The 24,841-nt window shown below is 45.6% G+C and overlaps 1 protein-coding gene across 1 annotated transcript in view; it reads right to left on the bottom strand.

Moving 5' to 3' along the window:
- Positions 1-24,841, bottom strand: part of LDLRAD3 (low density lipoprotein receptor class A domain containing 3) — a 233,095-nt gene that overhangs the window by 99,129 nt on the left and 109,125 nt on the right. The window contains exons 3-4 of the mRNA XM_038563024.1: positions 21,363-21,488; positions 5,016-5,150 (exon numbers count right to left, since the gene is read on the bottom strand). Coding sequence (XP_038418952.1) covers positions 5,016-5,150; positions 21,363-21,488 — 261 coding nt within the window. The remainder of the gene's footprint in view (positions 1-5,015; positions 5,151-21,362; positions 21,489-24,841) is intronic.

The following is a 24,841-nucleotide window of genomic DNA, read 5'->3' on the forward strand; positions in this document are numbered from 1 at the left end:
AGAGCCCTGCCCAGTTCCTTGCCACATGGGCCTATTCATGAGGAGGCTCGCAACATGGCAGCCAGCTCCCATCAGCATAAGCAGGAGCGAGTAAGCAAAACAGACGCCGAAGTCCTTTCTAATCTTGGAAGTGGCATTCAATCAACTGTGCTGCTACTTTCCTTACTAAAAATTGACTTGCTCATGTTCACAGCAGCGTTCTTCACGACAGCCAAAAGGAGGAAGCAACTCAAATGTCCATCAACAGGTGAATGAATAAATAAAATGTAGAAATTGATTCCACACTCACGTTCACAGCGGCGTTCTTCACAACAGCCAGAAAGGGAGAAGCAACTCAAACGTCCATCAACAGGTGAATGAACAAACAAAATGTTGTACAGACCCATGATGGAAGGTTAAGGTTGTACAGCCTTAATTAAAAAGGAAGGAAGTCTTGACACATGTCACAGCATGAATGAGCCTTAGGACATGACGCCAAGTGAACTAAGGCAGTCACAAAGGGACAAATACTGCACGATTCCACTTAGATGAGTTAGAGTAGTCAAATTCATAGAAACAGAGAGTTGAATGGTGGTTGTCAGGGGTTGGAGTGGAGAAGAGGGAGCTGTTTAATGGGTACAGAGTTTCAGATTTGCAAGATCAAAAAGTTCTGGAGATCGGATGCACAGCAATGCATATATATCTAACACCATTGAACTATACACTTAAAAATGTGTAAGTTCACATTATGTGTATTTTGACACAATTTTTAAAAACCCCATGCAAGTCACAAAGTCTAGATCACATTCAAAGGATGGGACTATACCAAGGCATGAACCCTAGGGGGTAAGGATCATTGCAAGATGCCTGTCCCTTCAGTCATTTATCTAAAGTTGAAAAGAATCTCTGTTCAGTTAGGATCGAATTTAATATATCTGAGGCTACCTGAGTGCTGGCCACACCCAACATCTGCCTGGCAGTACCTGCTGACTCTCAGATGTGTTCCTAAGAAACAAAAAGCCACATGCATGCCTGCTCCATCTTACTGGTTTTGGAATTATCTGGTAAACAGGCTATGTTTCCAATCAATGAATCCTCAATTAAAAATCGATCCCACCACAGTGTTCTTTGGTCTTTATTACATCCTGGATGGAATAGAAAAGTATGGTAATGGTTGCACTTTCACGGTCCACTCCCACTTCCAAGTCCTGACAGTTTGTTGTTAGTTTTAAAGGCCAGGGATAAAGACAGGAACTAAATTGGGATGAGGAAGAAGGGGAGGAGAGGCACACACAGCTGGTGTCTCTAAAGTGGAGACACTGCTTTTTCATACCCTCATCAAGTCGGAAGAAAAGTATTTCAAGCACCGTATTTCCTGTCTTCAGGCCAGTTCTCTGCACTCCATCCAAATAAACATTATAAAATATAATTTTCTTTTCCCACATCAATTGAAAGCAAAGACGCATTTTTCAAGGGCTGGGAGCCCAGGAGGAGCAGATAGGATATTTTCTCACTAAATGAGCTCATATGCAGGAGGTGCTTAGCAAAGTGTCTGGTGCATGGTAAGACTCGATAAATGTTCACTATTATTAGGATGACAAGGAGCCAAATCCTGTGCTGTATAAGGACCATATTTTGACTAGTCCTGATGCCTCTGAAATTCTTCAGGAAGACACTGCATGAGGCTCAGTCCTCAAAAGCCCAGTACAAGTCGGGTTTGCCCCCCAGCACCTGGTACACTGGTGTTCCTTTGTTCAAGCACCAAAATTAGTAGCCAGTTCGCATTTAGAAGCTCCACGATAGAGAAAAGCATACCCTTTGATACTGAAATCACACCCCGAGCAGGAGGACGCTCATATCACAGGAGGAATAGCCAGCAAGTCTAGATTCTCATCTCAGGCTCACTGAAGGGCATATTCCCATTGAGGGAATGAGAGAAGCATCTACTCTATTTAAACAACGGCAATAATACTCATTATTTTAATACATGGTATATACTTGAACTCACAAAACTTACACACGTATATAGCATAATACCACATAAAGTACAAATTAAATACAGCTTCATGGGGTACCCGGGTGGCTCGGTTGGTTAGGGGTCCAACCCTTGATTTTGGCTCAGGTCATGATCTCAGAGTTGTGAGCTCAAGCCCCATGTCGGGCTCCATGCTCAGCATGGAACCTGTTTAAGATTCTCTCTCCCTCTCCCTCTGCTCACACTCACATGCACGTGTGCTCTCTCTTTCTCTCTCTCAAAAAACAAATAAACACAGCTTCATAACATAACGCCCTACAAAGAACTCTTTTCTAGTATATAGCACTTACTGAATCCACTATGTGCAAGGCATCGTGCTACTAGGTAGGATCTGTGGGATCCAAGGGGCGGGGGAAGGCATGCTTCTTGTTCTTTGGTAGCTGGCAAGAGTGCCTTTCCACAATGGGCACCCTTGCTTGGAGACTGTCATGCTAAATGGCACCTGACAGCTGTCACCCACGCCTTAATGGGACTTGTTTCCTGAGAGCTTACTTTCCACAGGGATGTCATTTGGGCACAGAAGGCACAAAGCCAAGATGTGAAGGAAAGCTACTCCATTATGTACTTGCCAAGAGCTGGGCTTTGTGTGCATGTGTCCACCACTGACTTACCCTATACCGCATGTTTATAACATAAGAGTACAATGCAGAGAGAGAGAGAAAGGAGCCAGACTTAGAAATACAAATTTCAACCAGCCATCAGAGAAACAGTTCTTAGGGGAAAGCAAAAAATCTGCTTCAGCAAAATGCACGGATAAGCACATGGAGGGTAGGGGATGCTAGCAAAACCCAAACCATCAGGATATATTCTCTAACTTCAAGTTTTAGACTAAGGGGTCATTTTGCTGAACATCTCATGGCACCATTGGTGAGTCTAGGATGCATGAAGACATAATTAACCATATAAGAAACAGTATTTACAAAAATGTTCCTCTGTATCTCCTATATATGCTAATATTTGATTTTGTGACTGCTCTTCTCCTACTTGACATCTATCACTGCTGATGGCAGATACCATAGGAGGTATAATGCATGTGTTGTGGTTTATAAAAATTTGACTTTGTGCAAAGGCTAGAAACACCTTACCGTTCAATCAGCAGTTGAGAAATTCCTAGGCAATAGGGAGCCTGGGTGGCTCAGCTGGTTGAGGGTCCAGCTCTTGGTTTCAGCTCAGGTTATAATCTCATGGTTGTGAGATCAAGCCCCTGTATAGGGCTCTGTGCTGGGTGTGATGCCTGCTTAAGATATTCTCCCTCTCTCTCTCTCTCCCCACCACCTCCACTCACTCACACATGCTCTCTCTCAAAAAGAGAAAAAGAAAAGAATTCCCAGGCAATGGCAAGATTAAAATCCTCTCTAAAGTTAGTATAAAACAGTGGTTCTCAGAATTAATGTATATTTGAATCACTTGGAAAGCTTGTTCAAACACAGACTGCTGGACCCATTTCCTGGGTTGATTCTGTTGATCTAGAGAAGCAGCCTGAGCTCTGTATTTCCAAAGAGTTCCCACATGATACTTATCTCAGGATTATATTCTGAAAATCACTGGGGAAGGGAAAACTCAAGGAAAGGATTGTCCAGACAAGAACAATCAGACCCTAATCCTACCCAAGACTCACCTCCTGTGGCTGTTCTCTGCACAAATTTTGGCAAAATCTATGTTTTGGCAAAATCAATCTTTTCTTGTCTATGGCCCTCAGGCATGCAGACTTGGATTGGTCATAATCCTTGATGTGTGACCTACCCTCAACCTATTCATTCATTCACTTATTTTTAATAACATAATAAACATCAACCAAAACAAAGGCTAGGACTTTGAAAAGGACCTACTTATAACTTCAAGGAGCTGGCTCCATCCAGCCTGCCTCCCAACATATGAGGTAACCAGTTAGCTGCCTTTCTCTTGCTTTTCTGGCTTATGATTTTACACAGTCTATAAACTGTGGTAAACAGCAGAATACTGGGTAACAGTCAAAACAGATGAACTCTACCAACAAACAATAATGTAGGTGAATCACAGCAAAAGGATAATTAAGTGAAAAAAGAAATGACTGCGTACAGATCATACCAGTTTACAACATTAGAAGTATGTGATGACTTAACATGGATGCCCATTTTTAAATCTTTATATATTTTTTTGATCACTGAAAAATTGATTTCTCAGAGATTAAAAAAATATGTGTTTACCAGAAAAGTCAATGAGTGAAGAAAAAGTACCTGGCCAGTTTTAACAGAGGAGGTATGACCCCACTGTATCCTTGTAGGCTCCCTGCTTTTTAGGGAGCTCACCTTTCCATCCCCCTCAACTGCATCCTCTCAAATTCCATAAAATTGTTCTGAGATTGCAAGTCCTGATAGGAAGCAGGCAATTCACACAAGAGGGAACTAAGTAGTAAACAAACACACAGGGGAAAATGTTGACTCTGCTCATAATCAGAGAAATGCAAATTAAAGCATTTGGGGAGCTATCATTCTATGATTACTAACTTAGCAAAAATGGAAAAAACAGAACAGCAGTGAATGCCCAGGATATGACAGTAAAACTGACACACACAGACATTGCTAGTACCCATGTAAAGAAAGGAAAAAACTGCTTCCCACAGCTGCATGTGGAGGTGTAAGCCATGATCTGTGCAGATGCCCCACTCTGCAGAATTTATCCTAAAGAAGTAATGCAATGGAAGGAAACAGCCCAGGCGGTCCCCAACAATGCAACAATTTAGAAAACCACAGTAGAGCATCCTGACTATATGCAACACAGCCAGAGGTAAATTATAGTTTTGAAGAGAAAATGTGTACGTGATACTTCAGACAGGAGAAATATGAAATCCAAAACGGTAGGCGCATTACAGGTAAAAGCATGTGTACAGGAGCTGCAAGGGAAAGTGCAAACGTTAGCATGGCTGTTGTATTTGGAGTGGATATGGGTGTTGTTTTCTTCCTTTTGGTGTTACTGTCATATGGTGATGCAATTATTTTTTAGAGCTTTGGAGGTTTCCTACCTTGAGAGCTTTCACAGCTCTCCTCGTCGCTGTTGTCTTGACAGTTATTTTGCCCATCGCAGATGAAGCTCTTGTCAATGCAGAGGCCGTTCTTGCAGTGGTAGCGGGCGGTGGAGCAAAGCAGAGGGTTGGCCGCTGTGAAGGGAAAACAGAGCAGGTCACCAGGGAGGCCAGCAAGTCCCATGGAGAATCCCTGGAACCAGGAGTGTGTCCCGCTCAGGAAGCAGTGAGTCCCCTTCTAGGATGGTTGACTAAAAGACCATCCTGCAAAACTGGCCTGTTAATGAGGGGGACAGGATAAGACTTACCTTGCCTCATTCTAAAAGCTCCTTTGCCCAAGTCACCAGGCCGTGCCCTGTAACCATTGGTATGTGGCCAGAAGGCAATGCCTCACTCTGCATGGTTAACCTCCAAGAGGGCTAGCTGCCTCTGACGGGCCCGGGGCAAAATCTGAATCTCCTGGGAGAGTCACAAGTGATCTCTTATGGGTAGCATACGGCCCACAGAGAAGCAAAGCCTGAAGGAGGAGCTGAGTCAGGGAATCCATGAACCTCTGCGACCCACGGAGTGACAGCACGATCTGTTCCAAGAGCTGCGTTGGGATTCTTCTGGTTCTATAACTATGGACTAGCCTCTTAACCCCTCGTGTATCTTCATGGCTCCCCATGGTAAACTCACTGGTCTCAATTTCTTTGCAATCAAAGTAGTCCTTTAACCTACTTGGTCAGCCTGAGCAGCATCTCTGTGAGGCTCCCTGTTCTAGGCACTTTCAGAACCTCAAAAGAAATGACAGGTATGGAGGCACCTGGGTGGCTCAGCTGCTTAAGTGTCTGCCTTCGGCTCAGGTCATGACCTCAGGGCCCTGGGATGGAGCCCCATGTCCGGGCTCCCTGCTCAGCGGGGGAGTCTGCTTCTCCCTCTCCCTCGGTGTTCTCTTGTCCTCTTGTTCTCTCCCCCAAATAAATAAATAAAATCTTAAACAACAACAACAACAAAAAGAAATGACAGGTATAGTCCCTCCCCTCGAGGAAGAGGGTGGAAACCAAACAGTGTGAGGTCAACACAAAGCTTCTTAACAACACACAAGCAAATTTCCACAGAAGATCAGCATTTTCACAACGCAGTTCCCCTTGATCCAGTTCCGTGCAGTGCAATTCAAACAAGGCTCATTCCAGAGCTCTATTTTCAATAAATGAAATAGCAAAGTAGAAATCAGTCCAATCCCAGCTCTGCCAGTTATGAGCTGCGTAATCCTGTGCAAATTACTTCACCTCTTCGAGCTTCGGTTTCTTTATCTATAGATGGGACTGGCTACAAAATGTGTGGGGCCCAGTGCAAACCGAAAATGCGGGTTTGGTGGGGAGGGGTCAGCTGTTTGAAAATTAAAAATTCAAGAAAGGCATAACAGCAAGCATGGCACACTTCCAGGCTGAGCCTGGGCCCCTACAGCTGTGCCGGTGACAGGCCCTGCTTACAGCATTAATTTGCACATCAAATGAGATGACATGTGAGCAAATGTGCAGTGCAAAGTCTGACTCGCAGCACTGGCTCAGGGAACGTGAGACACGCTCCCCTAGTTAGGTCTGTCTTGGTCCCAAGAGCACGGCCCTCCCTGCAGAGGCAGTACTGGCATGATGAGGAGGGGTCACACTGGATGTCGAGTAATGAACGGAGCCCACACTTGCATTACATGTGGTGGGAAGAGCACCAGGTTGGGGCGCCAGGTGCCCAGCACAGAGATTGCTAAGGGATCAGGGGCGAGTCCGCTGTGGTGTTCCTCGGTGGACCTCAACTGCAAGATGGCATTTGTAATACATCTTCCCCGCATGCTTCGCGGAGCTACTATTTAGATACACACAGATCGAGGCTGCAAGGGCTCGAAGACTTCACAGGGCTTCAAAAACCCTAAGGACTCAGAGGTCTGGCTTTCTTTGTTTTTGTTTTTTGTTTTTTGTTTTTTGTTTTTAATATCCGTAACTATTTAACTCAGGAAGTTTGACTTGAAAGGTCAGAGAAGGTAGAGGGCTGGAGGAAGCCAGGGCTCTTGGTTTTAAGGATAATGGGCCAGTGTAAAGTCAAACAAAAGTCGTCTGGCCTGAAATATACGTTTTAATGATCTAAATCGCTGTGGGCCAGAGAATGGTTCAACTTGATCAGAATGAAACCGAGGTCTGATTTCAGCCAAAACCAAAATGGGGAAGCCCAAACCACAAATCACGTTCGGTTTCTGTCCAAGGCAGCCCTCCAAACCCTTCAGCATCCCACCGTGGTGGCCTTCAGCGTTCCCTGGGACCTTGTGGGTCCCGTGTATGCAGCCAAAGTGTCAGCAGCAATCAGCTCACTCCGACGGACAGCCTCGGAAAGGGGCCCTAATTGCTCCAAGATGGGGTGTTTGCACACGTATGTGAACACCCTGCTGGGGAATCTGTGCTGAATCAACCTCGCTGACAGTGCTGGCAAATACTTGCTTTTCTTCAGCCTTACACCCTTTCAATCCTGCAAACTTACCCACGGAAAAGAAGTCATCTGTGTGTGTGTGTGTGTGTGTGTGCGCATGCACGTGTGTACACACATAGATTATATATATACATGTACACAAGTATGTGTGGATACAGATCACAGACACCTTCAAGATTGACGTAAGACACAGCTCTGATAAAGAATCCAGACTGGCTGAAAACCCGGTCACAGACTGGCTTTACCGCATGTAAGTAACTGAAAAGACTAGCACCCCAACTATATAAAGATCTCTCCCAACTACAGAGGAAAAAAGACAAACGACTCAGTAGGAAAATGGGCAAAGGGCGGGATCAGGCAACTTCCCGCAAGACGAATGGCAAATGGTCAATAACAACTGGAAAAAATGTTGACGGTCATCGGTAATGAAGCACCACTTTAACCACAGAAGACTGGCCAAGCTTAAGGTCTTAAAATACCAGGTTGCTGGCAAGGATGTGGAGGGAGAGAAGGTCTCCCACCACCAGTGGGAGTGCAAACTGGCGGACCCACCTTGGAGACCAATTTAGGAATATCCGATAAAACGCTGCACATGCCTTACAGCCCAGCAATTTTGCTTCCAGCTAGACACTCCACGGAGAATCCTGAACAAACAAAAATGTTTACTGAAGCACTGTTTAGAAAATTAAAAAATTAGAAATGACCCAAATGTTCACCCACAGGAGAATAAATACAATGTGCTACACAATTCTTTTTTTTTTTTTTTTTTTTTGGTGCTACACAATTCTACAGCAGGAGTTGGCTGTTTCTGTAAAGGGCCAATCAGTAACTACTTAAGGCTCTGCTAACCACTCTGCCTTTGTCTCTTTCACGACTACTCAACTTCACCACTGTAATGCAAAGAAGCCATAGAAAATTCATAAACGAAGAGCATGGCTGTGTTCCAACAAAACTTTATTTACAAAAACAGGTGGTAGGCCAAATTTGACTGAGTGGCTGTAGTTTGCCAACCCCTGATGAACAGTAGTAAAAAGTCAAGCAACCAAAAACAAAACAAAACAAAACAAAAAAACTCAAAATCAGTGAACTAGAGTCAAGATGGATAAAGATCACAAATAGGGTAGTGCGGGGGAAAGTAAATTCAGGACAGTAGATGCCTCTGAAGAGATGGGAAAGGACAGAGTCCAGGAAGGGGTATGTACTGTGAACTTGTAATGATACCCAGTAACATTTTATTTTAAAAATCTAGAGCAAATAAGGCAAAATGGAAATATGATTTTTTAAATTGAGGTAAAGTTGGCACATAACGTTACATTAGTTTCAGGTGTACAAAATAACAATTCAGGGCAGCCGGGTGGCTCAGTGGTTTAGCGCCAGCTTCAGGCCAGGGCATGATCCCGGGGTCCCGGGATTGAGTCCTGCATCAGGCTCCCAGCATGGAGCCTGCTTCTCCCTCTGCCTATGTCTCTGCCTCTCTCTGTGTGTCTCTCATGAATAAATAAAAATAAAATCTTAAAAAAAATAACAATTCGATGTTTGTTTATATTGTGAAATGATCACCACAGCAAGACTAGTTAACATACATCACCACACATAGTTACGCATTTCTTTTCTTGTGATGAGAACTTTTTTTTTTTGAGAACTTTTAAGATCGACTCTCTCAACAACTTCCAAGTATATGATATAATATTAACTATACCTATACCATTATTGTTATTACTAATAATGTAATTGATTAGTATTAACTATAGTTAATATAGTTATAACAGGCAGTGTGATTTAAAAAAAAAAAGATTTGAGAGAGAGCGAGTGAGCAAGCGCACAAACAGGGGGAGGAGCAGAGGGAGAGAGAATCTCAAGCCGACTCCTCATTGAGCACAGACCCTGACATGGGGCTCAATCCCACCACCCCAAGATCATGACCTGAGCACAAGTCAAGTCAGTTGCTCAACCAACTGAGCCACCCAGGAGCCCCAGTAATGTGATTTTTAAAACAGGGTGTGGGGCGTGGCAGTACCTGGGTGGCTCATTCAGGTAAGTGTCTGCCTTGGGCTCAGGTCATAATCCCGGGTCCTGGGATCCAGCTCCACGTTGGACCCCCTGCTCAGCGGGGAGCCTGCTTCTCCCCCTGCCTCTGCCTGCTGCTCCCCTACTTGCATGTACATTCTTTCTCTCTTTCTCTCTCTCGAATAAATCTTAAAATTAAAAACAGAGTGTAGGGGACACAGGTGTCCCTTTAATTCTACTTTGCCTTTTCAGTATGTCTGAAACATTTCACTACACAGTTTGAAGTGTCTAGTCTGGCAGACATGTCTCAGTGACCACTTACTTCTGTTTCCTTTTACTCTTCTCTCACAAGACTCTCTGGCCCACAAACACCTGTTTTAATATCTTTTACACGCAGGTGCCAGTCGCTCAGAGGACGCAGGGACGTGCTGGCACACAACCACACCCGGGGCTCTTCTTTATCAAGGGCTCCTCATAAAACAGTACCTCCTCTCCGGACCCAGCTGCAGCACAGAGAAACAGAGGCAGGGGAGGCTCCAGGAACACTCCCAAACCCAGCAGCAAGCCAGAGAAAAAGGCCTCCGGACCATCAAAACACACATCGCAGCGTGCAAGCCGTTCAAGGGCCAGGAGCTTCCTCCCAGGACGGCTCTCAAGCCTTCACCGGCCTCAGGATCTATCGATTCTCCATTTATGTAAATTCCAGCAAGGTTGGCGGTCCCACTCCCAAGGCCACGGCAAATTAGAAGGGAGAGGAGATGCTCCCTGCCACCCAGCAGACGAACCGCCAGCAAGAAATAAAAGCAGACAACTACGGTGGGCGACAGCAAAGCTATAAAAAGCTGCCCTAAGAATTCCAAATGCAGAGCACCTAAGATAGTTTCAAAAGGGACCAGAAAGTTCTAAAAGGAGCCAAAAGCAACCCTGCATTATAACCCGGTCTGAAAATTAATGGTCCTAAGAATGGCCCTGCGCTGTCAACAGCGAAGGTAAACACTGAATATACCAAGATGCAACACATTGTGGACAGATCCCTGTGGACCATGGTCCTCGGGGGCCTGAACACATTCAGTTACTGGGCAGACTCACCCAGAGGAGCAACACTCCCCCGAGGACCCCACACAGCTCAGGTTCCACTGTATTTCCTCCAGGGCCTCCATACCCATTGACCAGGCTCAGGGAAACTTCAGGATGAGTGCGCACGGGCCCACAGCTGACCAACCATGTAGGCTCCAGGTGGACAGGGACAGTCTTACAGGTTCCCGCCACCCCACAGAGCCCTACCCAGGACCCTAAAGCAGTCACTGCTCAATGGATAGCTCAGAAATCGAGCAGGACATGCTTCCTACTTTAGGATGTTATGTCTCAGTATTTTCTAGCAATACTTAATGTGCTCCACATGGGTGTTTTCTGTCCTTGGGAAGGTTTACCAGTCACCAAAAAACGTATTAATAACTCTCTTCGGTTAACTAGAAAGAGGAACATTGTGTATCTCAAGAAGGAGGGAGAAAATTGTCTGTAGAGTCAATTCCAAGAACTCAAGAGCAGAATCAAAGCGCTCCCCAGTTATTATTATTAGCACCACAAACACAGGGATCTGAGGATCTGTTTCCCAGCCCACGATACGCAGGAAAGAGAACTTGTCTCTCCCTGCCAGAGGGAGAGAGGAGAGTGAAGGTTAAGCTCAGTGGTTAATTAAACTGGCAGCGCTTACTCCAACCACATCTGAAGCAGAAGGACCCAGGCCCACGGCGGTTGCCCAAAAGCAACTGACCGGCTTCAAGACAGGAAATGAAGCAATCTGTCTCTAGCAGGATGTAGGAAATGTCACCTTTAATCCATTTAGAGTCTGTGAAGTCGGCCCCTCTTCCAGCTCAAAGGGTTCTTCATAAAAACACATCAATGAGAAACTCCTCATCACCAGCTCCCTCATTTCCCATCTGCTCCCCAGCCCCTGGCGGTTACTGCTCACTTCCTCACCGAGCATCCCAACCTCATGGCCTCCGGGGAGAGCTCGGCTTTCCAGCCCCCAACTGCCCTGGAAACCAGGCAGCTGGGGGAGACGGAGCTGCCCCGAGCCTTCCTCTGTTCCAGGATGGAGGGCGTCTGGCCCCCAGCCCCTGTGCAAATCATCTGTCCCATTAGCAAGCACTATTCCCTTTGCGCCGGAAAAGGCTTGCAGCCCCGACCTTCCAAAGGGCGGCCTGTGTGCAGCCACTGCAAGTTCTTGCCTTCCTTTCGGGGTCTGCTCTATGAGGCCTTGCCCAGCAGCCCTCGGCCCCAAGCCAGTGTGGCCCGTGAGCAGCCACTTTTGGAGCCAGCACCTCTTCTGGGTCTGCAGGAGGGGAAGGGGTCACCACTCTGGGCAAGAGGCAGGAGGCAGAGGGTCCTCCCTCCCGCTGCGTCTCTAAGGACTCTGAGGATCTGAATTTTCAAAAGCCCTCTCGAGTCCACGAGGTGCCAGGGGCAGAGCTCTGATTCACTGCCGATGATGGTTTCCTTCGCCCTGTAACGGCTTCCCGGACAAGCCCACCTCCTGTCCAACGCCCACGCCTGTCTTTTATCCAGTTTCACAGCTGCAACCACCACCTTTCCACGGATGGCTTCCCAGACCTTTCCTCTTGCAATAAACATCGTTCCCCTGATGCCCTGCGGACGCTGCGGCCTGAATACCCCCTCACCTCACACCCCGCATGACTGAGAGGGGGCGACCTCCTCTCTCCTGCTCTTCTCGTGGCTCCACTCGTATTAAAGGAGCCACCCTGTCCCAGCTCTCCAGGCTCCAATCACATTTGACCCTCTCCCTCTCTCCACCCTGCACCTGGCTCAGTATCAACTGCTCCTCATTGGGTATAAAATGCACCACCCAGGGGCGCCTGGGTGGCTCAGTCGGTTAAGTGTCGGATTCTTGGTTCCAGCTCAGGTCATGATCTCTGGGATCATGGGATGGAGCCCCGAGTCTGGCTCCCTGCTCAGCGGGGAGTCTGCTGGAGATGCTCAACATTCTCTCCCTCTGCCCCTCCTCCTGCTCTCTTTCTCTCTCTCTCAAATAAATAATAAATCATTTAAAAAATTTAATCCCCAGGGATCCCTGGGTGGCTCAGCAGTTTGGTGCCTGCCTTTGGCCCAGGGTGCGATCCTAGAGTCCCGGGATTGAGTCCTGCGGGCTCCCAGCATGGAGCCTGCTTCTCCCTCTGCCTGTGTCTCTGTGCCCCCGCCTCCCTCTCTCTCTCTATCATAAATAAATAAATAAATCTTTAAAAAAAAATAATCCCCAATTCTTAACTTTTCATGATCTGCCCCAACCTACTCAGCCAAGGTGTTTTGCTGTTATGGTCAGAACTGAACGTGAAGCCCACCTGGGTTCAAGTTTCAGTTTTACCACTCACTAGCTACACAAGGTTAGGAAAATCATCCAACGTTTCTCAGCCTCCTCTTCCTCATCTGCAAAATGGGAGATAAAAACAGTGCCTATGTTATAAGATCTTGTTATAATTGAGGCAATACACACAAATAACTGAGACTAGCCTGTACACCACAGTCGGGATCCAAGAAATGCTTATTATAATTAACATTACACGTACTATACATAATCATACCTGCCGATATGGTGGTTCAGAGCTCGGATCCTGGATTTACACTGCCTGGGTTGATATGCTGACTGGACCGCTGACTGGGTGACCTTGGGCAAGTTATTTAACCTTTCTGTGTCTGTTTCCTTGTCTATAAAAAGGGAGTCAAAGGGCCACCTGGGTGGCACCTGGGTGGCTTAGTAGGTTAAGCGTCTGCCTTGATCTCAGTGTCCTGGTATCAAGCCCTAAGTATCAGGCTCCCTGCTCAGCAGAGCCTGCTTCTCCCTCTCCCTCTGCCCCTCCTTCCTTATCATGTTCTCAATCTCTCAAATAAATAAAATATTTTTAAAGGGGGGAGTAATAATATTACCAGCCTAAAATGAGATTGTACATGGAAAGCATATAGAACCATGCCATATGGGATCCCTGGGTGGCGCAGCGGTTTGGCGCCTGCCTTTGGCCCAGGGCGCGATCCTGGAGACCCGGGATCGAATCCCACATCGGGCTCCCGGTGCATGGAGCCTGCTTCTCCCTCTGCCTATGTCTCTGCCTCTCTCTCTCTCTCTATCATAAATAAATAAAAATTTAAAAAAAAAAATTAAAAAAAAAAAAAAAAAAAAAGAACCATGCCATATGCATAGTTAGTGCTCAGCAGCTATCAACCAAGTGGCTTCTGTGCCGTGCAGCTTGCATACCTCCCAGCCTCTGCCTGGGCCCTTGGCCTGAAAACCCCCCACAGAACTGCGGTGCCAATTTTTTAATGGTATCCATCCTCCTACGTCCATCTCCTTCAATAGTTTCCACTGATGAGCCCAGAAGGAAATAATCTCCCCAATCACTGGTTCCCCCAGCACTCCCAACTGCCAACCCCATATTTTAATTATTTGGATGTCAGTATTTCTGTCTCCCTTGCTTCAATATAATCTCAACAATGCCAGAGTCCTGTATCTGACCCATCTCTACATCCTTTGCAGTGTCTTGCACAGGTCGGCATAGATTGTAGAAAGAAGATGAGAATCTGAAAGAAGGTAGGAGCTGGGGTTAATGAACAATGTATGGCCTAAATATGCCCTCTGGGTATACATCTGAGACCACAGAAGAGGAGCAAGACCTCCATATGTTAGGGATACATCCTGACTGCCTGTCTTCCTGCTTTAACCCTTTGTTCGATTAGTTGCTCGGCCCATTCATTCAACAGACACTTACTATTGACTATGTCCTTGAAATAAAGCACTCTACTAGGCACAGGGGATAAAAGAAAACCCAGTCTGGATTCTTAAAGAGCTTACATTCTAGTGGGGAGACAGGCGAGTCAATATGCAATGAAGATAAAGCACGAGAAGTGCGATTTAATCCAGATATTTACTGCATGCGAAGGCTGAGCCAGACTGTATCCTTGGCCCTGGGAATACAGCTGTGAACCTGGCAATAATACCATTTCACGAGGTCACGATGCGGCAGGGAAGACTGAGAATAAACACAAAGCAGGACTAAGGATGGTGAGGCAGGGGAAGGAGACACGGTAGGAGACTGGGAAGGAAAGGAGATATTTTTTTTATAGGGTGCTCAGGGCAGGTCTCTCTTTTTAGGTGGCATTTGTCTGGTGAAGGGCCAAGATGGTGTGCCAACATACAGGAGAATGACCCAGCCCAGCCCTGACACACCAGGAGTGTTTCTATCCAGAAGAGGGTCATTTAAGCAGAAGGAAGGAGTCTCTAAGGAGACACTGATGAGGGGGCCGTAGAGCACTGGGTGGAAGAGTCCCCCTGCTGCAACTCCCCCCCTCCCCAACTCATCCGACGTAGGCCCGACTCCCTGAGGGTGCCGAGGACAAAATATAGAATCTAATCTGGCTGACACGACTGGCATCCTGGGAATATGCCAAGACGGAGGGGCTCTGTGAACCAAAACTAGATGCACTGGTGAAGCCAGGCAGCAGTTTAGAGGGACAGGAAAGAATCCGTCAGCAGTGGAAGAAACACATTCTAGGAGGACATGGTGGTTCTTCTGGGCACAACTACACAGAAAGAAAGAGTAGAAGATCCTTAGCTTGAGTCAATGTCCCACAGTGGCCACTCAGGCCACCTGCCATCTCGGCACTGGGCAGGAGTCCCCATCCTCTCCGAATGAGGACCCAGGGCAGGGCTGCGCGCCCAGCCGGGCCAGTGCCCCACATCCAGCCAAAGAGGTCTGGGCACACGGGAGAAGGAGAGGCCCAACACAACCAGGGGAGGAAGGACAAAAAGTGAAAGGGTAAAATCTCAGCGTCATGAGCCTCTAAGAGGACATCCTGGTTCTGGCTTCACTCTCGTGTCAAAAGAATGCAAAAGGTGGGAAAACATGTTTGTAGAAACAAGGTTCTTTAAAGATATGACTCTCTTGTTATTTATGAGAAGTCAGGATGTAAGTCAACAAAAAGTCTCTTTTATCTCTATTTCTTTTTATTCTTTTATTACAAAAAACTTCAAATATCGAAAAATAGAGGCTGGCATAGTGAACCCCCGTGTTCTGATCACCTGGCCTTAAACTTTACCAATTCACCGATGTTTTTATTTCAATTATAATCTCATTCACTACCCCTCATGCAATTCCATTGTCTTTATTACATATTATTCTTATAAATATCTAATATACTATAGGATATTATATATGTATGTGTACATATGTATCTTTGTATAGAAGGACTTTTTAAAAATAATAAACAGAGTATCAGGGCACTTGGGTAGCTCAGTCAGTTAAGCATCCAACTCTTGGTTTGGCCCAGGTCATGATCTCAGGGTCCTGAGATCAAGCCCCACATCAGACTCCATGCAGAATGGGGAGTCAGCTTGAGATTCTCTTTCCCTCCACCCTCCCTCTGCTTGAGATTCTCTTTCCCTCCACCCTCCCTCTGCATACATACACACTTCCTCTCTCTCTTGAAAAAAAAAAAAAAGTCATTCTCACACTTTTAAAAAACAATAAAAAAAAAACTAACAATAATGCCTTAACATCATCAAATATACAACTACAATTCACATTTTTCCAATTAACTCAATTTGGGGTATTTTTTTTTTTAACAGATGGGGTTTGTTGGAGTCAGGATTGAAATGAGATCTGTACATTGCATTTGACTCATTTGTCTCTCATACCCCATCAATCTGTAGGTTCCTTCTTCCTCTAATTTTTCTTAGAATTTATTAATGCAGGAAATGGAGTCCTGTAAAATCTCCCACATTCTGGATCTGGCAGTTTGTCCCCTATGGAGTCACTAACATGTTCCCCTGTCCCTGAATTTCCCGTAAACCAATGGATGGTGTTACAGACTGCATGCTGTGTGTGTCCCCCGGAGTCCACATGCTGAAGCCCTAACCCCTCATAGGCGGGATGGTCTCAGGATGGAGGGAGGGGTGCTCTGGGAGGAGATTAGGGTAAGATGAGGTCATGAAGGTGGTGCTCTCATGATGGGATTAGGGCCCCCATGAGATGAGCGGCCAAGGGATTTCCCTGTGTGTGTCTGCACCAAGGAAGGCCAGGTGAGGACATTACAGGAAGCCAGCCCACACCAACAGCCCAGCCATGATGGTACGCTGCGTGGTGGACTTCCAGGACTCTAAGAAGTAAGTTTCTGCGCAAATCCCCTAATCCATGGCCTTCTGTTATAGCAGCCGGGACTGACTAAGGCAGATTTAGAGGCTCCGTCAGAATCTGGTTGCAAATGCAGGCAGAAATCCCTCACAGTGATGATGTGTGCTCCTGCCAGGTCACATCTGAAGGCAAACAACATCTGGCTGTCTCTTTTCTTCTGATGCTCAGACTGACTTGCGAGAGGTTCCAATTCCGGGTCAGGTGCAATAATGACACCCGCCCTGGCTCCCTCCCTGAATGCAGCTGGAACAGAAGCCTAGCCAAATGCATGTACAAATACAGCGGCTCTTTTAGATTCTGAGAAGTAAACTAGAGTAACTCAAGTGGGGAAGAAGGCTAAAATTCGAGCTATCGCTGAAATGGTGGTGGGTTTACCTATTCCCTCCCTCCCCCACAGAGTGTGCCAGGAATCTGGAAAGCATCAGAGAGATCGTGGAGTAGGAGGACTTGGAAAAGTGGCTCCCTAAAGAAATTTATGAACGTCTAGGCTGATCCCCAGGCTGCACATGCATGGATGTGGTCCTAGTCAGCACACCAAAGACTTTGAGAACCAAATGCACAGACCACTGTGCAGGTTCCAGGGTCCAAGACTGACCAGAGGGAGTACGTGGCACCACGTATAGAAACAGCACTGCAGAAACAGCTTGAAAACTATTGCAACTATAGCCCACAGAGGGGCTGATAGGAATCTGTGGCCTGACCCCAAGGTCATTTGCTTACTAAAACAAAATTACCGGGACACTTGGGTGGCTCAGCGGTTGAGCACCTGCCTTCGGCTCAGGGCATGATCCCGAGATCCGGGATCGAGTCCCACATCGGGCTCCTTGCGGGGAGCCTGCTTCTCCCTCTGCCTGTGTCTCTGCCTCTCTCTCTCTGTGTCTCATGAATAAATAAATTTATTTTAAAAAATACCAACATTCTCCGTAGGACTGAAACAAAACAAAAAGAGTGTCAGACATAATCATCAAAATATCCAGAATATAATCCAAAATTACTTGCCTTGCGAAAAATCAGGAAATCTCAATCCTCACAGGAAAAGATAATCAACGGACACCAACGCCAAGATAAGACAGATGTTGGGATTACATGATGAAGACGTTTAAAGCAGCTACTCCAGAAAGACACTAACAAGCAATCACACAAACTCTCTCAACAAATGGAAAATAGGTGGTCTCAGCAAAGAACCCAGAGGATATAAAAGAAAACTGAAAGGAAACATTAAAACTAAAAAAACATAGTAACGGGGGGGGGGTAAAAAAAAAAAAATGCCACCCTCTATGGGCTTGAAAGCAGACTGGCGATGACAGGAAAAAAAAAAAAGAAACTTGACAAAAGGCTAATAGAAAGTATCCAACCTGAACAATGAAAAGAAAAAGACTGATTAAAAACTGAACAGAGCCTCAGGAACCTGTAGGACAATCACAAAAGATCCAAAGTTATTATCCAAATCCGATAAGGACAAAGAGTGCTTGAAAATCATTTGAAGAAAGAATAGCTGAAGAAGTCCTACGTATAGCAAGAGACAAAAACTTACAGATTCAAACAGAATCCTGTACAGAGTAAACTCAAAGAAATCCCCGTAGCCAGACACACTATAATCTAGCTGCTGAGAGCTAAACTGGGAGAAAAAAAAAAAAAAATCTTCAAAGCAGCCAGAAAAACGATGCATTTTCTATGGGGAAACAATTTGAATGGCTGCAAATTTCTCATCGGAAACCACAGAAGCCAGAGGAAGTGGCACAGCGTTTTTAAAGTGCTTTAAAAAAGAACTGTCAACCCAGAATTCTATATGCAGTAAAAATATCCTTCAGGAATGAAGGTGAAATTGAGACAGTGTCCGATGAAGGGAGAGGATGTGTTGCCAGCAGACCTGCTTCAAAAGAATGGCTAAAGGAAATGCTTCAGCCAGAAGGGAAACGATACCAGAAGGAGACTTGGAATATTGGGAGTGAAGGATGAGCAAGTAAAATGGCAAGTCTCTGGGTAAATGTAAAAACAGACTGTTCTTCTCCACTGGAGTTCTTTAAAATGCATTTGAGAGCTTAAAGCAAAAATTAAAACATTGCCTTTCAGGATTCTGAACGTATGTAGATGTTCTCAGACGACTAGAACATGAAGAGATCTATTGGGTGAGAGGGTTCCCACATTCTGCTTGAAGTGGTACAATGTTGATCCAGAGCATCTGTGAACAGATGGACGGCTGGTTTCAGGCATTTTCAGCCCCATCCATCCCTTATAAAGCTCCCCATCAATTTTTCATCTAATGCTTTCGGGAGCTACAGATGATCCACTTCTTCACCAGGGTTACAAAACAGATACTCTAATTCTCTCATTTTTCCATGATAGCTGGTATTCTTCAATTAAAAAAAAAAAATCTTTATGTATTGGCTATTTAATTACTCAGAAGCACAATGCATCTAGAAAAAGAAGGATAAATGCTGGGTTCTCTCCTTTTATTTACCAGTTTCAAATAGTGATTTAAAACCCATTATTTTTAGATGGTGGATATGCCAGAGGAAAATGCTGGCTTAATCCTCAATGATCTAATTTGGAATGGATATAATTAAGTCATTTAGACAATTAAAGACCAATATCCAAACATTTAAATCATACAGGGTCTTTAATATGGCAGGGAGTACGCACGATGGCACGATCATTTAGAATGTACGTACCAGAATTTATCACACTTGCTTTTTATTGCCACCGAATTACCCTCTAATATGTGTATATAAATAGGTACATAAAACTCCCCCCTCAGGTTCTAAGATCCCCATGGACTGTAGGAAGCTATGATCTAGCTGACACACACTAAAGCACTTAGTGAAATATAAAACAAGTACATCCTTGGGCAACCTAAGCCAAAGACGAAATGGTAGTAAATAGGGTCTTCCTCTTAATCACTCAATTTTAAGTCACTACGGGTTTTTAAACTCCATTGAAAACCAGCCACCACACTGAACCCCTTTCAGATGCCGCCTCGTCTAACTGTCACAACCACCCAGGAAGCATGCTCTTGGCGGCTCCGTTTCATGAGGAGAGGAAACCATTGAGCAAGGCGATTATGAAGCGCAGCCAACCTAGCTTAATCAGGGCAGCACACAAACCTGGGGCCTGACTCTGCAGCTCCAGAGTCATCTTGCTCCATCAGGCTGCTACTCTGTTAGTGACCTGTGTCTTCCTCCTAAGGTGGGCTCCCGCTACTCTACTAACCTTTCAGCAATCCAGCCTCTAAGCCGTATTTCTGCCATGTGGGATCCAGAAGATGAAATAAGGCAAAAGGAGAAGACACACGGGAGAGTTATATACTCCTCGTGTCCCCACTGGGAGGGCACAGAGACAACTGTGTTCCTTGGAAAGGCATAAATAACACGGGCGATGGTCCCCCTCCTCTTTAGGGGCTTAAGGCAGAACGAACGGGGTAAGGGAAAGAAAGTTTCTCAAAACCACAAGTCATTAAAACATGTTTTGAAAACAACTGATAATATATATGACAATTATATTGCTGATGATAACAATCCTGGTGAATGACACGTGTATATATACACATACATATATAATACATACAGGGAGGGAGGAAGGGGGGGGGAGAGAGAGAGAGAGAGAGAGAGAGAGAGAGAAAGGACGGGCACAAAAAAACCTCAGTTATGAACAATGCATCATTTGGGGCAATTTCGTTTTCCTCTTTTTATATTTTTTGATATTTTGTGAGTTCCAAAGCCACTTGCACGGAGAGCTGACAGCATGGAAGGTGGGGAAGAGATGCTTGACGGTCCCCACAGCTGCGGTGTGAGAAGTGGTTCTGGACACAAGAGATGTTGGTCAGGAAAGGACTGCGTGTGTCCGGGCCATGGAGTGTGAAGCTCAGCACCCGCAGGGCTGAGAGGCTGGGCAGGCTGGGCAGAGGGAATGAGAGGGGACGTGTATCCGCCCATGCATTGCTACCTTGGAATACCACACAGCCAGTGAAAGGAATCGAGACGGTCACAAGGCAGGGAGAACGTTAGCTTTCTATACTATTTGGGTGTTTTTTAAAAAATACTTTCTTCTGGGATGCCTGGGTGGCTCAGTGGCTGAGCATCTGCCTTCAGCTCAGGGAGTGATCCGGGGTCCTGGGATCGAGTCCCACATCGGGTTCCCGGCAGGGAGCCTGCTTCTCCCTGTGCCTGTGTCTCTGCCTCTCTCTGTGTCTCTCATGAATAAATAAATAAAGTCTTCTATAAAAAGTAATTTCTTCTGACATATGTTAATACATACACATCCCCTTAAAAATAATTCAAAGTGGGAAGGAAAGCAAGCACATGAGGTTGAGTGGGAGAGTCAACCAGAGGAGGGTCTAAGGGAGCAGAGAATCGACTCTGCCAGTGGGACCTGTGTCATGCTGGATGAGTTCCCTGACGTCCCTACACTTCAGATTCTGTATTTGTTAATATCATCAGACACCTACACCTGCAGAGTTTTTTGTTAGAACAGAAAACAAAGTATGTCCCAGGCCTAGAGCACTTCACAGAGTCCCCGATAAATGGGAGCTGGCCATGTACTCCAGAAAGAAGTGTGAAGAACAGGATCTGGGTATAACAACAGAAGATGCCTGAGCCTAAGGGAGTGAGGAGCACAGAGAAGGGGGGGCTGCGATGGAGGCCCCGGAATGAACACAGGATGGTGCACAAGTGCTCCTGGTACTTACTGCAGTTCTCTTCGTCGCTGCCATCAGGACAGTCCTCGAACCCGTTGCACTGGAAGCGGCCAATGATGCAGTGGATGCCACTGGCACAAGGGAAGAAGGTCGGGCCGCATTTTGACTTAGCCTTGGCTACAGATGGGGAGACAAGACAAAGAGCAAGCCATTAGGAGGTTAAGTTTTCTAACCACTTGCATACCCATCCCACTAACTCTAAGGGTGCAAAGGGGTCCTTTCACATTTACCTGAAGTCCTGAAAGATCTCTTACCACCACCACCCACCACCAATGAATGCCCAGCCAGACTGAAGCCCATGTGCACCACCCTTGAGGAATGGGGTGGCTAATCCCGCTGTGTCTGCATGGCCCTGTACCAGCAGGGCTCACTCAGAGTGTGCTGAACAAAGGAATGAACAGGGGAGCAGACGGGCGATGGATGAGCCTCCTCTTGAGGTGCTAACGGATCACTCATAATTCATTCCCTGACGGTCAGAAGTGTCTACAGGTACCAAGTGCTTCCCATACTAGACACCATGGCCAGAGCTTTCCATGGATGATCTCATTTAATCCACCCACCAACCACCCAACGGCCTGGTGTGTAGAAAAAAATTCAACATCACAGGCCTGAGACGGCTACCCTGTAGAGAGGCTTGCCTGCTTCCAAGGTTGGCCCTCGTGCGGCTGGCATCTGGGAACCTGGATTTTGTGAGGGCTCACACCACCTTCTCCTAAGAAAGGCTCACTGCACCTAAACTATTTATGCAAACAGTGCAATTTATGCTGAACACCTGCTTTTCTTCTGGGAGTTTGGGATTTGGGTACATGCTGGGCAGACAGTGCTTGCGTAACCAGCCCCCAGTAAAATCCCCGGTCGCTGAGTCTGTAATGAGCTTCCCCAGCGGAAAGCATTTCTCACGGGCTGTCACGACTTGTTGCTGGGGAATTAAGTGCATCCTGTGCCACTTCACTGGGAGAGGACTCTTAAAGTTTGAACCCAGTTTCTTCTAGACTTCACTCCATTTGCCTTTTCCCTTTGCTGCTTTGGCTTTGTGTCCTTCTACTATAATATATCACAGGACTATATGCTGAGTTCACTGAATCCTCCCAGCAAATCACTGGGCCTGGGGGCAATCTTGGGAACCACTGGCAAAGACAGGTATGCTTCTTATCCCCACTCCAGAGGTGTGCTTTGAGGGTAAAGTGACTGACCCAAGGCCACACAGCTAGCAAATATGACATGTGGTGAGACCCCGGGCACTCAGATTCCAGAAGCCAAGCTCTCGACCAACTCAACTGCCTATCTGTCATTTCTCACAACACAAACCAGACTCCTGCTCAGAGAAATTCTTCTTCCCCTCCTGCTGTACAAACAGTTTTAACAGAAACTGCTGTAACTCGGGCTTGATTGAGTGCCCAGCTAACCAAACAGCCCTGTGGGGTAATGTACTTCCCCGTTAATGGTGCTGACTGCTCTAGCTTGTGATTACGGGGTATAAGATCAGATCTATTGCTGCATCCCAGGTAGCAGGCCCCGACTAGCATCCCTCTCATCTCCTGCCTTAGAGGCAAGACCTGTGGTCCTCAAGAAGGAAGGGCATTTCTTGGAAACAAACAGGCTGTATATTACCTTCATGTTCCTGCCATCAGGAACATGCCAACTTTGGCAGCATCATCCACAATCAACAGGGTTTTAAGGCCTGGGACATGCCTGGGTTTTAAAAATCCCCATCACTGTTACAACCTGGAACTTCCATAATGGTGCTGGTATGCTTTTCAAAAGCACAAACTTGGGAGACAGTGTCTTGGGCTCAAATTGTGGCTCTACTTTTTATGAACTTAGGCAAGTTTCTAAATATTACTGAGTCTGTTCCCTCATCAGTAAATTGGAGGTAACATCCACCTCCCAGAGCTCTAGGAAGGATTCAATGGGATAATCTATACGAAATGCTTATTAGCACGGACTCAGGTATATAGTAGATGTTCAATTAATGGTAATGCTTATACTATTTATCAATCATCATTACAGAATTTTAAAATTACTTTAGAATTTAATTTTACTTTACTTTAAAATTACTTCAGGCTAATTTTTTTTCCTGATTGCCAAAGTCAAAGAAGCTCATTCAAAACAAAACAAAAAAACAAAAAAGCTAATTCTGGAAGATCTCTATGAGCTGATATGAAATGATCTAAGGATACACTGTTAAGTGGGGGGGAAAGCAAAGTGCAAAGGAGTATCTACAATATTTTAACCCTCTATATGAGCTCTATATGAGGAAAAGAAAGAGATATAAGAAAATGTATACAGATTGGTTCATTTGTGCAGAAGACACACAGGAATGATAAATCAGAAACTAAAGAGACTGGTTATGTATGGGGGGGGGGTAGGAAAGAGGTGGAAAGAATAGGGAAATGGGATTAGAACGAGGCAGCTGGGATGAGTCTATCAGCTCTGACTCTTAGAACCCCAATATTTTACATACCCAAACAGTAAACAATTAAAATCATCCACATGTGTGTATGCGTGTGGATATTCAAAATGGGATAGAAACAGCAAAAGCGAATGCAACTGGATTACAGAGGAGTAAGCCCACCACACTGAAGGGTGTGGGGAGAAACAGAACCAGTCTATGTAACTCAGGAATTTTTTTTTTTTTTTTTTTGCCTGGATTCTATCAGGCTAAAGAAAAAGAATTGTACACAAATAGAGCACTCTACTTTTATTTGTCACCGGGGTATGGATTAGCAGTTCTGAAACTACCTTTGTGTGCACTTGAACTCAACAAATAAGTAAACAGACTGCAAATAAAAACCATGAGGCTTCTCACTCTCAGAGGAAGAAGTTAGAAATAAGGAAAGTAGAGGAGCTAAATGATCCCTGAAGCATCGGACTGGAAGTTAAGGCATCCGTACAAATTCAAGGTTTGTAAAGATAGACAGATACTTAGATACACAGACACACAGACAGAAAGATAGATAAAGAGAGAAAAATATATCGATCTGGTGTGTATGCCTGGGTTAGCATATATACATGGATTTCCCAGTTCCGTCTGCTTAGAAGGATAAGAAGCAATACGCTCCAGTAGCAAATGAGCACACCCAGCACCAGATCGTGGTTTCTAAATACCATTATCCAATAAAGGGAACCAGAGCTCCTTGGAGAAGCAGTTAGTTCCCGGGGGAAACCCAACATGAACCTGGAGGGTCTTGTGTTGCCAAAGAGGAAAGAAGTGCTCAACATACGATGGAGGCATGTCAGAAGGACACGGGAGTCAATGTGAAGGAGCTCCCCACTGTGGTCAGAGCTGTGACACTCTGAGTGACAAAATAATCATAGCTTTGAACTATAACCCAGAGGAGACGAAAAGTATCTGTGAGTCCATACTGGCATCATAGATCGTTGGATAAATAAGTAAATGGGGAAGAAGGGATTTTTTCCTTATAGAAGAACTCTAATTATTAAACAGAGAGCGGCTGTGCAAAACAGAA

The sequence above is a fragment of the Canis lupus genome, chromosome 18, assembly GCF_011100685.1.
Source record: "Canis lupus familiaris isolate Mischka breed German Shepherd chromosome 18, alternate assembly UU_Cfam_GSD_1.0, whole genome shotgun sequence".
Taxonomy (NCBI): domain Eukaryota; kingdom Metazoa; phylum Chordata; class Mammalia; order Carnivora; family Canidae; genus Canis; species Canis lupus.